General features: G+C 47.9%; 3 protein-coding genes across 5 annotated transcripts; 1 reads left to right on the top strand and 2 right to left on the bottom strand.

The window, feature by feature from the left end:
* Positions 1-1,946: 1,946 nt before the first annotated feature.
* Positions 1,947-3,839, bottom strand: LOC114434574 (CD209 antigen-like protein E). Its single transcript, XM_028403923.1, has 6 exons — positions 3,700-3,839; positions 3,327-3,443; positions 3,122-3,250; positions 2,914-3,053; positions 2,556-2,656; positions 1,947-2,168 (listed from the first exon to the last, which is right to left on the bottom strand). The coding sequence occupies exons 1-6, from the start codon at positions 3,818-3,820 to the stop codon at positions 2,021-2,023; spliced, it is 756 nt and encodes a 251-aa protein (XP_028259724.1). The 5' UTR covers positions 3,821-3,839; the 3' UTR covers positions 1,947-2,020.
* An 830-nt stretch (positions 3,840-4,669) lies between these two features.
* On the bottom strand, positions 4,670-7,694 carry LOC114434130 (uncharacterized). The gene is made up of 5 exons (XM_028403133.1): positions 7,313-7,694; positions 6,152-6,336; positions 5,967-6,074; positions 5,145-5,712; positions 4,670-5,055 (listed from the first exon to the last, which is right to left on the bottom strand). The coding sequence occupies exons 2-5, from the start codon at positions 6,296-6,298 to the stop codon at positions 4,814-4,816; spliced, it is 1,065 nt and encodes a 354-aa protein (XP_028258934.1). The 5' UTR covers positions 6,299-6,336; positions 7,313-7,694; the 3' UTR covers positions 4,670-4,813.
* patl1 (PAT1 homolog 1, processing body mRNA decay factor) lies at positions 7,435-15,111 on the top strand. Of its 3 annotated transcripts, none has more exons than XM_028402480.1 (20): positions 7,435-7,524; positions 8,813-8,918; positions 9,588-9,791; positions 9,874-10,137; positions 10,226-10,305; positions 10,451-10,531; positions 10,611-10,811; positions 11,175-11,276; positions 11,563-11,649; positions 11,743-11,963; positions 12,035-12,179; positions 12,264-12,381; positions 12,450-12,547; positions 12,711-12,770; positions 12,847-12,992; positions 13,082-13,241; positions 13,686-13,811; positions 14,320-14,411; positions 14,525-14,674; positions 14,755-15,111. In XM_028402480.1, exons 1-20 carry the CDS (start codon positions 7,510-7,512, stop codon positions 14,774-14,776), a joined length of 2,478 nt encoding a protein of 825 aa, XP_028258281.1. In that variant the 5' UTR covers positions 7,435-7,509; the 3' UTR covers positions 14,777-15,111. The 3 variants fall into 3 exon arrangements, with proteins under 3 accessions (XP_028258281.1, XP_028258125.1, XP_028258203.1); XM_028402324.1 differs by having other exon boundaries at positions 12,450-12,571; XM_028402402.1 differs by lacking the exon at positions 14,755-15,111 and having other exon boundaries at positions 12,450-12,571; positions 14,525-14,678.
* The last annotated feature ends 419 nt before the right edge of the window (positions 15,112-15,530 follow it).

Genomic DNA, 15,530 nt, shown 5'->3' with positions numbered 1-15,530 from the left:
CAATTCAATTCAATTCAATTCAGTTTTATTTATATAGCGCATATTACAATCAGACATTGTCTCAAAGCGCTTCACAGGAACCCCCCTAAGAGCACTGTGGCAAGGAAAAACTCCCTTTAAGAGGAAGAAACCTTGAGCAGGACCCGTCAACTTAAGGGGGAACCAGTCCTGCTGCTAGTCAGAGAGGATGAGGGAGAGAGAGAGAGAGGGAGAGAGGAGCAAACATGATACAAACATGATACAGTACAGAGCAAACATGACAGCAAGATGAAACAGTGATTATATTGTAATAGATATCTATATATATCGTCGGTCCATAAGTAGGAATAGTAATTTGATAGTAAAGATGAGCAGCAGGGGCTAGTGAAGTCGATGAGCACAGGAGAGACTGCAGGTCAGTATGCAGGTCTTGAGACCTGCAAAGAGAGAGAGCGAGAGCGAGGCACAGAACTACAAGGAAGACAGTTAACACAGATTATGAGACGATATTACTCAGTATGATCCAGACTAAGGAGAGTGGAGGAGAGGTCAGAGGGTGTTCAGAGGATCGTGTTTGTGCCCCCCGACAACGTAGAGCAAGAGAGACTTCACGGGCCGGACTGCAGGTCATCATCCAGGTCTTGAGACCAGTGTGAGCCAGACTAAGGAGAGAAAAGGAGAGGTTAGAGGGTAAGAGGGAAACTGCTCAGTGGATCATGTTTGTGCCCCTGACAGCGTTCAGTGTCCTCCTCTCCACCACTGCTTCAAATGCCTCTTGTCTGCAGCCAATGACAGAGCCAGCCTGCCTGATCAGTTTGTTCAGTCTGTTGGTGTCACTGGCTGCAATGCTGACCCCCCCCCCCCCCCCCCCCAGCAGACCACAGAGGAGAACAGAGACGTTGAAAAACCTCAGCTTCCTCAGGAAGTAGAGTCTGCTGCAGACCTTCTTGTACACAGCTGTGCTGTTGGTCCTGCAGCTCAGTCTGCTGTCGATGGTCACTCCCAGGTACTTGTACTCCTTCACCCTCTCCACATCCTTACCCAGGATGCAAGGGGGATGTGATGCTGTTCCTCTCTTTCTGAAGTCAATCACCATCTCTCTGGGCATTCTACATTAAGCAGCAGGTGATTCCCCCAAGCCCCCTCCACAAATCTGTCCACCAGCCTCCGGTACTCCTCCTCCCATCCCTCACAACTGCAGAGTCATCAGAAAACTTCTGTAAGTGACATGACTCTGAGTGGTACTGAAATTCTGAGGTGTATAAGAGAAAGCACAGTGCCCTGTGGGGCTCCTACACCACTCATCACCACACCAGACAGGACACCACCCAGCCGGACGAACTGTGGCCTCTCTGTTAGGTAATCAGTGATCCAGGAGACAGTGGACCCACCAGCACCCATCAGCTGCAGCTTCCCACCCAGTGATGGAGGCTGGATGGTGTTGAAGGCACTACAGAAGTCAAAGAGTGTGATTCTCACCGTGCCTCCACCACCATCTAGGGGTGAGTGAGCTCGCTGCAGCAGACAGATGACGGCCTAGAACCATGAGCTTCTGCTGCCCCCTGGTGCTTCTGCATGCTCATTGCATCCATTCACTGCTGATCTCAGTCTTCACACTTTTCAGCAGAGCTTTGGATCTGTTACCATGGTAATCTGACCCACCAAATGGGGAACTGTTGGGCTGCTCTGCTGTCCCCAGAGCTTCCCTCTTTCAGGAGTTAATGGATGAAAAAAAACAAACCTACGACTGAAAGCTGCGATGGATTCTTCTTCATTATCAGGACTGATTCATGACTTATGTCACCTCACAGGTGTCCTCAGAGCAAGCTGCAGCTGATTGGATGAAACATGTTGAGCTAGCTTCAACCAATCAGATGAAAAAGGAAGCACAACAAGCCTTTCACCATCAGTTAGTCTTTGTGAGGATTTTTTTATTGAACTCCATACAGCATCAAACACAAGTCGGCTTTTATTCAGTGGAGATAAACACACTTCTTCATCTTCATCATCAGGTCCAAAGAGCCTGGCTGCATCACTGCATTTAGAACACGTCTTTCTCACACACACAGTTCAGGTATGAATAACAGTCCTCACTGTTCCATGATGCAGATGTTCTCCACCAGCTTTCAGCTCTGAAGGCTGCACATCTCTTAGTCCTGTAGTGATATGGCTGTCCAGGCCGCCAGTACCTGCACAGAACCTTCACATGGTCAGAACTCTCTGACAAAGAAATGTCGATGTTTTTAACTTAATATTAATAATTTAATATAACACTGAGAAAGTTTCTTATTTTCTCAAAAGGCCTAAATTTAAAGATTAAAAGCAAAAAACAGTCATTCAAAAATCTGACTTGAATCATAACTTAATGACTTAAAGGAAAAAAACGTATTATTAAGTCAAAGGATTACAGAGAAAAATGCACATGTATATAAAAATATGTTTTAAATCAAAACTTGAAAAACCACAAAAGCAAATATGAGCGAGACGTTAAAGTTTCATTTAGCACTTCCTGCTCCGTCCATGTTGAATAGTTCCCAGGATTATAAGGCTTCAGGTCTCTGTCTGACGGAACTTACGTGGTTTTTGGTGAACTTCCATCAGGCCAGATCCAGGATCCTCCAACAGACGACTGATGGAGACCGATCCAAAACACCTCTGCAAGCGTTTTCAGGAACTCCTTAAAGGAGAAACACACATAAGACCTGTGTCTGTAACACACACACACACACACACACACACACAAGACCTGTGTCTGTAACACACACACACACACACAAGACCTGTGTCTGTAACACACACACACACATAAGACCTGTGTCTGTAACACACACACACACACACAAGACCTGTGTCTGTAACACACACACACACACACACATAAGACCTGTGTCTGTAACTCTGTAACACACACACACACAGACACACAGGCCTCACCATCTCTTTCCCGCTGTTGATGATGACCAGCTCTGCCCCCCGCTGCTGGCACAGCTGTCTGCTGTCCTGCCAGGAGCGCAGAGTCTCAGACAGGAAGTAACAGCTGCAGCTGAACCTCCTCCATCCCTCAGGACACGATCCTGCAGTGAGGAAGTGTCACCATGTGATCACAGGCAGGGAACAGAGGACACCTGTGTGAGATCCTCACCAGCTGCGGTCAGGCTGCTTTCTAACTGGTCCCTCTCATCAGTCAGGTTCCTGTACCTGTCCAGGAGCTGCAGCCTCTCTGCTGTCTGATTGGCCAGCTGCCTGCTCAGCTGGTTGAAGTCTCTGTTGTCTGAGTAGAGAGAGAAAAACCAGAGTTCACTGAGCGGTTCTCCTTTATTTCCTCTTTTCTCTGTGTGAACACTCACACACGACTGCAAGTCCGATGACTGCGGTCAGCAGGAGGAAACCCAGCAGAGCCAGAGGGGGGAGAGCCGCCGCTCTCATGCGCGAGCTGCTTCCTGTTTCCTGTCCGGCCACAGACTCTGCAGGTGCACACAGGTTTCACACAGCTGGGAATACAGTGACTGAGGGTGCACGCCTGACCAAATCCATGCCTGAAATACTCCCTGTTTATTTAACAGTTAGAAATGCATCAGCTCACTGAGCGTCTGTTAGAGCTGCTAACAGATACTTTATAAAGATTCAGGACTTAGTGTTGTCTTCTTCATATTTACCAAAACATGTAAACACAAACACAAACACCTGGATGTAGCATCTAATGTAAACATTAGTTCTTACCGGGCTCCTGTGGCCCCTGCTGTCGGCTGAAGCTCTGGGTCCCAGTCAGCTCCTGCAGGTTCACATAGACCTGCTCGTCTGTCTCCGTCCAAGCTGCTTCGTCCTTCATTTGTCCGTCCATGCTGTCAGCCTGTCAGTCTGTGGGTACAGACAGAAGACACACACACAGAGGTTTCTGTTCCGGGTTCAAACCTGAAAGGTTTCTATTTTTGACCCGTCCAGGCTGCACTCTGCTCAGTGCATGCTGGGATTACTCTGCAAATTATTTGCTGTAACTTTAACCCTTTGAATCCTAAAGTGTTTCCATCCTGTCACTTGATCATCTCACTGGTCACAGTTCTTTCTGCAGGTCAGACAGAGACTCTCTGAGTGTTGGTCATGTGACTGCTGCTGCTCACAGTGACTCCATCATGGCTTCCTGCTGGGTGCTGAGGAGGACAGGACTTTTAGATTTTACTGAGTCTAGTTGGAGTGAACTCTTTATTTGGAGGATTTTCGATTTTCACATGTGGAATAAAGAGCTTTGATGGAGATGATGCCTTCAGGGACCCTCAGACAGAACACTGACTTCAAGAAGATCTCACACATCAGACCAAAGACACGTCTTCTTGTGATGAACATGGGGTCTTTATAATGTTTTTGATTTTTTTCTTAATGTTTAATAGAGAAAACAGAAAACTATAAACATGCTTCAAAGAATGATTAAAGTATCATGTTTGAGAGAGACGGATTTTATGAAGCATTAAATAAAAGAATCACAGAATCCTGCAGCTCTGTCATTTCTACAAGAGAACACAAACACTCATCGTTCAGTCTGTGACAGTGCTGAGGTTTATTATCTGTTCATTCAGTCATGCTTTAATCTCAGTGATCAAACACATTTTATACTGAAACACTTAAAGCACGTACACTGATCAATAAAGCAGTTTGTTGATCATCTTAAACGAGTCATATAAAAAAATCTGTCAGGCCACACAGCGCCCCCCTCTGTCTGTTCTATAAAACACAGTCATACAGCATTAAATCATTCAGTCGCCACATTTAAAAGTTAAAAATATAAAAATCTAAATCTGATTTATGATCTCTAAATTTAATTAAAATTTAATCAGCCTCTCTAATACACATAGTCCAGCATGACGTGTGGACGCTGTAAACATGGACTCCTCTGTGGACTCCACGGACTCCTCCATGGGATCCTGTGGAGGATGGCTTCCTGGCCGTCGTCCTCCCAGCAGCCTCTCAGACACCAGCTGACACATTTGGCTGCGAGGTAGAGCACAGCAGCGCCGAGGAGGAGCTTGAAGAAGCTGGGGCCACCACCGCCGCCGCCGCCTCTCTTCTTGGCTTCTTCAAAAGCTGTAGGCAGAAGTTTGAATCAGTTATTGAAGGGTTCAATGAAACCCGTCCTAGACTGTAAAGCAGCTTTAAACTTTAAGTAACTTTACCTCTTTTATAACTCTCCCAGCAGGACGGCCAGTAACTTGGCGTCTCACGCCACGCACCGTGGTACTTCCTGTCCACAAGTCCCTCCAGGTAGTAAACATCGTGCACATTCTGGTGATAGTTGTAGTAATTCCGGTTGATGTGTTCTGCGTATGTAAAGTATCTAAATTCGATGCTCTGCGGGCGACTTGCTGTGTATCCACTGTAAGTCTGCACGGAGGATTCTGGGTAATAAGTGGTTGTTTCTGTGTTCGGGACCATCTGTGTGTCTCCATAGTAACCCATCCAGGTGAGAAAGTTGGAGACGTCCAGCTGCGTGCTCTGCAGCGTCCGGACCAGCTCCGAGCTGATGTCGTACGTCCTGTCGTGTCTAAACCTCCCGTAGGCGGCGCCGTCGTGCTCTGTGACGTACAACGTCTCCACCACGCGCGTTTGCACGTGGTAACTGATGATGATGCGGTCTATGTTGTAATCCCCATAAGCTCCGTAGTTCTCCCTCACATACGCTGGCAGGTTTGCAGAAGCCGGGTACGTTTCTGTGTTCAGGTTTCCAACCACAAAGTACACAACCTGCAGAGAGGAAGAGGGAGGCTGACATCACCGGGCCTGAAACAAGCTCAGACTAAGAGAAGCACACTAAACATACCACGTTTTATCTTTGTTTAGAGAGAACAAGATGAAGAGGAGGAGGGAAGGAGAACGAGGAGGCAAAGCAGGAAGGAGAAGAAAACTGGACAGATGAAGAAAAAGAGGAAGAAGAGAAGGCGTCTGACCTCCTGCCTAGTGGTGGATCATGAGTGCAGACAGAAACAGGATCAACCAACCTGTCTCTTCTTCTTGTTTCTTCTCCTCAGGACGGGCAGAAGTTCTTCAATGTTACCAAACAGGTGGAAGCCGAAGTGGCCGCTCTCTGGTTCACAGGCAGACACCAGCTGTAACAACAGCTCACTGTCAGGACATGTCCTGCTTTAAGGTGACACCTGATTGTGCACTCTTTACGTTCAGTTACCTTCATGATGCTCACAGAGTGGACGAGTTCAAAGGTCACGCAGTGGTTAGCGAACCAGAACAGCAGCTGGAGGCCATGTCGTGGAAAAGGACGACCAAAGCCCGACTCCATCAGGTGGTCCAGAGTGCAGAGCTGGCACTGAACCATGGTGAGGCTGACACACACACTTATGTACACATACCAGGCTGCAAAAAATGGAGAGAAGACAGCTGTTAAACTGACTGTAAAACATATTTATAGATATTTCTACTTTTTGTTGAGACTATGTAGTTACAGCTTCAGCCTCCCGGTGCTGTGCAACACTCATCTTTAATTTCACTTTAGTTTAATTTTAAAATTGCATTTATCCATTTTATTCATGTTCTCACTTCAATGTTCACATCAGCTTTTGACAGGGAGACAGACAGACAGACACAGACAGACAGACAAACAGAGACAGACAGACAGACAGAGACACAGACAAAGACAGACAGACAGACAGAGACACGGACAGACAGAAAGAGACACAGACAGACAGACAGAGACACAGACAGACAGACAGAGACACAGACAGACAGACAGAGACAGACAGACAGACAGAGACACAGACACAGACAGACAGAGACAGACAAAGACAGACAGACAGACAGAGACACGGACAGACAGAAAGAGACAGACAGACAGAGACACAGACAGAGACACAGACAGACAGACAGAGACACAGACAGACAGAGAGACAGACAGACAGAGACAGACAGACAGACAGACAGACAGACAGAGACACAGACAGACAGAGAGACAGACAGAGACACAGACAGACAGAGAGACAGAGACAGACAGACAGACAGACAGACAGAGACACGGACAGACAGAAAGAGACAGACAGACAGAGACACAGACAGACAGACAGACAGAGACAGACAGAGACACAGACAGAGACACAGACAGAGACACACACCTCTGTCCTGTTTACTCATATTTTATTAGTGACATAATACACCAGCATTAAAGTGTTGTTTTGGACTTTCTTTTGGACCTCTTGGATTGGCTGGTGAACCGCATTAAGCTCGGCTATATTTATAAAAACACGATGTTTTTGTTTCATGAATTAGCGCAAAACAAACAGAACGACCTGTAAAAATATGAATCAAACAGACATTTCAGCTCAAACCCTTCTGTTACCGTGTTGTTGTTTCTCCTCTTCCTCATTTTCATCCTCAGGAAGCGCAGAGCCCCGCCCCCTGGTCCCGCAGCGTGCCACACATAACCGTGCTCGTCCACGCTGTTCCGTAACGTACGTTCAAGTGGACGTGCCTGCTGCGTCATTTGCGCGCCGCCTCGCTCCCGATGCACTTCTTTTCCCGAAAGCCTGAAGATAGATGTTCCGATTTCAGGTGAGTTTGTAGCCGCAGATCGAACGTGTCCGCTCGGACTGGACGCGCTTTCAGCGGGCTACCCCGGAGCACGGAGCGTTTACAGGCTGCGCCGGTTCTTTATGCGGAATGCTGTCTATTGTTTACGCGCCTGGCAAATCCAATGCGGGCGGCGGCCTGTGCAGCAGCCCGCTTGCCTGCTGACATGAGCCGGAGGCAGGCGGAGCGCTGCCTCCCTCCGGAGCCCGGACTGCAGCTACTGTCTGATAACTCAGCCTCGGTTATTTCAGGCCAGCCTGTTTTTTTTTTTTTTGACTGTATCGTTTTGGTTATTTTTAGCCAGCAGTTTTCCATCGACGTGGGTCCTACGTGATGTAACGTCAGCATTAGCATCGTGGCTAACGGCTTGTCCGTGTACCTGCTGGGTGTCACAGAGTGCTGCAGAGTTCTTTTAAAAAAAATAACCCCAAGCTGTAGTTGTGTATTTACTGTCGCCTCATCTGTATGTCCGCTCCTCAGCTGTGATTCTCCGCCATGATTGCCTCCAAAACGGCTGATTTAGCTATTCTGCTAATCACACCCACTCAAACTGATCTTTATTTTGTATATAATGCAGATGCAGCTTCAGGTTTCAATTGCTCCCGCTCACTGTTCACTGCAGTGCACCAAGTGGAACTGTTATCATGCTTGGACATTAGACATGTATGCACCAGAGTCACTGAATGTAAGAAGTTAGCTTAGCTAAACCGTGCTGCAGCCCACATGGACCTCCTCAGTCAGAGGGTCTCTTTATGTGTCACAGCCACACAAACCAACAGTACACCTAAAACTGTGCATCAGCTACAGACTGCTGCCTAAACATTCACATTACTCAACTACAGTTCATCAAAGCTACTGTTGCTGACATGAGGCGTCACCCATGTCTTCAAGAAGGAACCTACTCTGAGGCGTGAGGTTAGTGTTGGAAGAGGATGATACAACTGTTGACAAGTTGTTTCACTTTTATGCCATAAAAACATCCACCACCCAACATATTATATGCTTTGACGTGTTTAACTCCAAGGGTCACCCCAGCGACAGTTCATTATAGCAGCTGTTTACACACTTTACAGAACAAGTGCACCACCATCAGTGTGTACAGCAGGAGGATCTGCACATCTTGTGCACATCTTGCAGACCTTCCACACTGCAGTGAGGAGCTGCTTCATTTAAATAATTCAGTGGATTGTAGTCCAGCACAGTGTTTGTGTTTGTTTGAACTCTCTCCTTTCTCCCTTCCTCTGTCCTTGGTTTTCTGCTGTCTTCACAGTCCCTGGATGATGACTGTACGTTGGAGGAGGAAGACGAGGGACACGTAGAGGAGGAAGATGAAATCGATCAGTTCAATGATGACACATTTGGTGCTGGTGCTATCGGTGAGTCCGTCATATTGTTTTTTTATTCACTTTTATTATGACACAGTGTTGAAAATACATCCACGCTGATGTCATGACACACATCTGATGAAACACCAGGATCGAACAGTCTGACCTCGGGGTGGCGTGACGGAGAATTTATCCGCCCACAGAAAAATGTGGAGACGACCTGTGTGTTTACGGTCTTTATGCTCTTTGTCCCCTGTCTGAACAGCGGGGGCGCTGCAGGCCTTGTTAGATTGGCCTTGGTGTGTTTTAAGGTGTGTGTGTGTGTTCGTTTACAGCGTTGTTGCGTCCAGATGGTGACGCCCCCCTGATCAGACACAGTTTACACATTACATCATCGCTTTAGTTTTTAGCAGTGATACCAAATCTGTTAATTGGAGTCTGGCTGCTGCTTCTCTGCTGAGTCGATGTTGCTGCTTTCAGTTTCCGTTTTTTTTGTCCTTCTCTCTGTCTGTTGAGTGATTGACACAAAAATACACATGTTTGTGGACTTCAACAATCTTAGCAGAGACACTTAAAGATCACACCTCAGTCTGCTCTGGCTTGTTCTGATGGTGGAGGGTGTGTGTGTGTGTTAAAACCAGTGACACACTTCGGATCACGGCCCAGATGACTCATTGTCACAGAACCAGTAACAGCCTTTCTCTCTGGCTCTGGTTGCAGATGACGACTGGCAGGAGGAACACAAGCGGCTCGCTGAGCTTGACGAGCGGGACGGGCTGGGAGCGGGCCTGGGCGGAGGGGGTTTGGGAGGAGAGTCTGATTTAGGTGGAGCTGATCTCTCGTCCTCTGCCTGCCGTCTCCCTCCTCCACCCTCCCTCTCTGCGCTGGGCTTCTCCTCATCTTCCTCTGGACTGCCTCCACAAGGTCAGTGATGTCATCAGCGGAGTCTTAGAAGTCCTTTTCTTTTCTTCATGAGCACAGCTCCTCAGGTTACTTGTATTTTTAGATGCGGAGGATCGAGCAGGGGAAGGTGACCTGGCTGAGTCACTGGCCAGACTCATCCTGGATGCTGACCCAGCCATCGCTGGTGTTGGAGCTGCGGAGAGGCCCGGTCCACCTCCGGGCTCTTCAGGACCTGGTCTATCTGCTCTTCACAGGCTGGACCAGGCCAGAGCCCTACCACAGCCCTCCTCCATCCCACACCCAAGTCAGGCACACCAGCATCCCCATCACACCCAGCACCAGCTGCCTGCTGGACCCTCCACTTCAGGTCAGAACAAAGTCATTGTGATATAATGATGGTGACCTCTCCACATGCAAAGGTTCTGTGTTGTTGAAGGGACTGTTCTCTGCTCCAGGCCTTCCTCCACCCTCATCCATGCTCAGCTACCAACAGCAGCAGCACCTGATGCGCAGAGGCCCCGCTCCGATGGGCCAGGTCTGTCTGTTTTCACTCTGTGCTGTCTTCAACATTATGCTAAGCTACAAGTAAAGGAGGAGGCTACTTTTTGTAGTGTTACAGCAGAATCTGTGAAGCTGCTCTCTTTGTTTCAGGTCCTTAACATTCTCTCCTTCTCTGTTAGATGAACTCTCACAGTATCTGGGAGAACAGTATGGGTTTCGGGCCGGTCAGTGTCGCTCCTGGTCTGGTTACACACATGGAGGTGAGGGACGCGCAAAGTATGGTCTCACAAGTGAATGTTTCTGCAGAAATGCATCGTTTACATTCATGGTTTCCTGCAGGATAGTCCACTTATGTCTATAATCAAAGAGGTGGGCCTTCCTAAACGACCTCCTCAGGGCAGGAATGATGAAGGCCGGGACCTGTCAGAGAGGGTTCCACCGCCGCGCTCCTCATCCCCTGTGATTGGCTCTCCTCCTGTCAGGGCAATTCCTATTGGGACGCCACCCAAACAGCCAATGAGCCACGCCCTGAATCACCAGGTGAGCAGAAGGCCACTGGCTTTTTCAGTCTGAGGCGCATTTCCTCAGATTTAAGCTCTTGGTATCAATTTTTTGAAGTTTTTTTTGTCTTGGCCACCATCACTGATACCTGCTGTAGTCCTACATCCAGAAAATGTCACTTTCATTTCAGAACTTGATGCGAGGCAACTGGACTTGCAGGGTTTCTTGCAGATGCTTCACTGAAGCTTCGGTTGCCTCACTTCAAACTCTTGAAAGTCACTTCCCCCTGGATTGATTATCTTTGCAAACTTGACGAGTTGGTGTTGAGCAGCCTTCGTTGCTTCAGGTCATTTTTGACCGTCCCATGTGTTTACACCTGTATCTGTGTGTGTGTGTGTGTAGATCCACCATCCCACGGCGGTTCATGTGAGAGCCCCAGTCCAGCACAGATACCCTACTCCTTTCCCTGAGCGTCTGTCACCCAACACCCTCCTCAACATAGCTGTGAGTTCCTCCTCTGTGGCCCCTGTGGTTCCTCTGATGTGTTTACACGTTCAGTGATGTCACCTGTAACAGACCACCAACAGGTTCAGCACCTGCTGTGCAGACCAGCAACAAAGCAACCAGCACGATTGTAAAATGACATCCATGGTGTTTAGTTCTGATTGTACATGTTAATCCTCTGAACACCAGAGGCCTCAAGCAGGTTATATACGCTGTTTATAACCGACAAAATGTCAGCAGACCAACATTCACATGAAGGAGCTTTTATTGTTGTGTGTTTGTTCAGAACTCCCCTCTGTGTCGTGGGCCATTCCCCCCCGGTGTTGGTCCTGTTCTGTCTCAAATCCAACGGGCTCAGCTGCTCAACTCTCAGGTTAGTACCCTGCAGAACCTTACAGAAGTGCTGACGGTCACATGACTCAAACTCTCAGTGTTCATTTCTCCGACTCCCCCTCCCTCCCTCCAGGTGGCCGGTTTTCCCCGTGGCGGCCCGGCCCCTCCGTTGTTACCCGGCAGTGGAGGTTTCAGGCCGTTTTTCGGGGGCCCTCCTCCTCCACACGGCCATCGAATGGGGCCACCGCCGCCTCATGGTCCTCCTAATCACACACCCCCCATCCGACACAACACCACCCACCTCCATCCTCAGCACCGCCGCATGCTCACCCAGCGCATGCAGAGCCGAGGAGGGTAAGTGTGTGTGAGTAGGTACATTTGAACATCACCGTTCAGTTCCTACATTGAGTTAACCCTGTGTGCAGGGACCGTGGCAGGACTGGAGGGGACCGGCGCAGCAGAGACCCCTACAGTAACCTGATGACTCAGAAGGAGAAGGAATGGGTCACCAAGATCCAGATGATGCAGCTGCAGAGCACTGACCCCTACCTGGATGACTACTACTACCAGGTGAAGGTTTAAATCCCTCCAGACCATATTATCAGTAATCAGTGATTTCAGAGCTGATAACTGCGTGTGTGTGTGTGTGTGTAGAACTACTATGAAAAAATGGAGAAGCGTCAGGAAAAGGAGACAGACAGCAGCAAGAAGGAGCACACCACCAAGCTCATCACTCCACAGGTGGCCAAGGTGGAGCACACCTACAGACCGGGTAAGTGACAGCAGCAGCACCGCCCTGTGCGCGCCTCATCCACTGCTGACGTGTGTGTGTGTTTGCAGTTCAGTTTGCAGGCTCTCTGGGTAAACTCACCGTTTCCAGTGTTAACAACCCCCGAAAGATGATCGACGCTGTGGTGACCACCCGCACCGATGACGAGGTCTGTTGGCACTCTGTTGTCTGTGTAAGCATTTATGAGACAAACGTAGACTTAAGGTGACGCCATGCTGCTGCACTGATAATGATCCTTGTTTCTTTATCTATTTATCTATCCTAATCAGAGCTGCAAATAGTTTTTATGATCAATGTCTGTGTCCCTGCAGGAGAAGCGAGAGAAGCAGGTCTGGAATAAGAGGCGGCAGATCCTCTACACTGTGGAGAAGGTAAGAGCAGCACCTCAGTCATCGGTCACATGACTTTGAACGTGTCTCTGTCAGCTGTCGTCTCTCTGTCCTCCAGATGTACAGCCTGCTGCTGGAGGTCCAGGACTTCGAGAAGCGTTTCGTCCAGGCACCGGAGGAGGACAGGGAGTCTCTGCTGGAGCAGCATAAAAACAACACGGTGCAGCTGTGCAACTCTCTGCGGGAGAAGGAGTGGGAGGACCGGTAGGCGGAGCCAGTTTTCACCATCATCACATCAGTGCAGGTTTGTGTGGGACTTCAGTGTAACATGCCTTCTCTCTTTCTCATCAAAGAGTCAGTGACGAACAGTGTGTGATGATCATGTCTGTGAGGAAGGGCAAGCGCCTCATCTCCAGGATCCTTCCCTTCCTGCCGGCACCCCAGGCTGCCGCCGTTGTCATGGCGATTGCCCGCAACCTCCCTGCGTTAGCCAAGAAGGACAAACAGGACCAGGTAAGCAGGATGCAGCGTCACTTAAAGTAACACACCTGTGTGTGTGTGTGTGTTTGACCCAAAAACACAAAAGTCTGCAAGTCGATAAATTCTTCCTACAGCTGATGAGCAGAGTATTGTTAAATATCTGTAACTTGTGGAGCTCCTATTCACTATTGATTAGAACACAGACATATTGATGAGACCTGTGGAAAGATGTTGGTTGGAGTTTGAGTCAGCTCTCTCTCTCTTTGTGATGTCATTAACCTTGTTCTGTCTACTGTTATTTATATTTCTTAACTGATGATATATACATCCACTATAATATACACACAACAGTTTCAGCCTGTAATGTTTGAATTTGTTTGCTGCATGTTTGTTCCTCTCTCTCAGATAATTCTGATGTGTAAAATGTGCTGTATGAATAAAATTGAACTGACTTTGACTCTTTGGCGCCCCCTGCAGGTGCTGTGTTGGCTGGTGGAACCAGTTTCTGCAGTGATCCAGTCTCTGTCGAGCTCCACCCTCACAGATTTGCTCCAGGACCTTCAGGGCAGCGAGGGTCAGCTGGCCTCAGTACTGCACAACAAGGTGCGCGCACACACACACACACACACACACACTGAGCTGGCAGAATGATTCTCAAAACGCAATAATAGCACAGAGTGACATGAGCAGCAAACAGGACACACAACTCGAGCTTCCTGCCGCTCCATTAAAATATTTTTTCCATTAATTATTTCTTCCAGATAATTTTGATACAAAAATAACTTTTGCTGTTCTGAACTGTTTCACAGAGAGCAGCTAGGGCTGTGTTCTGATGAGTGTATTGATTGTATCTGATTGATGTATTGATTAGTTTTTAGCTTTTTGAGGTGCAACAATGACACATGGTATGATTTAAGAAAAGAAAAGTGTCCACATACTTCTGACTGATTTAAGAAACTGTCGGCAGATGCGATCTTGGCTCAGACGCTAGTATTTATAAAGCTGAAAAAGATGAATAAAAGTCTATTTGTAGGTTATAGAAGGATGTTTAGTCTTCGTTTTTACTCAACCTTTGTACTTGTCTGATAAACACTCTCCTCTGTTGCTGCAGTTCGGTGTGACGCTGCTGTATCTGATCCTGAGTGAAGGAGAGAGGATGCAAAGCTCCGACCCCAACTGTCAGCTCATGGACGACAATCGATGGTAAGCTGTGTGTGTGTGTCTGTGACGAGGAAGCATGCAGAAACGGAGAAGGTCTGCGTGAACGATCCTGCTTTGCTTCAGTTGATTAACAGGCACATGTCGACCCTCTGTAGGACTGAGTTGGTGTTTTCAGTGACGAGGGAGCTGCTCAGCGTCCCGTCCTCGTCCCTCTCTCCGCCCCTCTTTGTCCCTCCCAACCTGCTCTCACTATTCTCACGTTATGTTGATCGGCAGAGGCTGGAGCTGTTACAGGACAAGCTACAGTGAGTCACTCACACACACACACTTAACAACGGTGTAGTGTACCAGCATGTGAACATAAAACCTGCTTGTTGTCTTTCAGGATCTCTGATTTGTCCAGGTAGAAGTTACTACAGACATCAACACCACCCTCCCACCTAATGCAGACCTCTGTGTGTGTGTGTGTGTGTGTGTGTGTGTGTGTGTGTGTGTGTGTGTGTGTCAGAAGAGTGTATAGTGTACATGAGATGAATCCAAGGTGGATGATTTTAATCCAGCTGTAGTCACTTCTGTTTTTCTTGTTGTCTTGTGTGTGTGTGAGAGAGAGAGACAGAGACACAGTGGCACAGGTATGAGAGACAGCCTGAATGACAGTAAAATCAAATCTGCATTTTTAAATATCTTGTTTACGATTATGCCTGTGATGAACCTTCAAATTAAAAGTATTTCTATTATAAAAGACCCTGTGTGCTTTGATCTGCACGTCTTCCATGTTTCTGTGCTGCCACACGTTTCTAGTCTGCGCTGAGTCAGTAGTTTTCAGGGGTCCTAATAAAAACATTCCTCATGCTCAGTGTGACAGATCAACACTGCTCCATGTTTCGATCAATGGTACATACAATGGTGTTATATTTTTTTATGTGTAAAATATGTGCTGTGGCTCAAACATGCAGTAACTATGATGTTGGACAATGGGTCGCACCCACTGACGGTAAAAACTATGGACAGAGGAGGCTCCGACCGCCGCCATGTTGGCAGCGTCACAGTCCGCCAAAACTCCAAATATGTTCTTCAGACACTTGGCGGATTAAAATTCGGTGAGCGAAAAGTTTATTTTAATGATGCTTCATAATTTTAATGGCGTCTTTTTCGTGTAAG

The sequence above is a fragment of the Parambassis ranga genome, chromosome 1 (genome assembly GCF_900634625.1).
Source record: "Parambassis ranga chromosome 1, fParRan2.1, whole genome shotgun sequence".
Classification (NCBI taxonomy): domain Eukaryota; kingdom Metazoa; phylum Chordata; class Actinopteri; family Ambassidae; genus Parambassis; species Parambassis ranga.
Note: the sequence above shows the minus strand (reverse complement) of the source record. Positions and strands in the feature narration are given on the sequence as shown.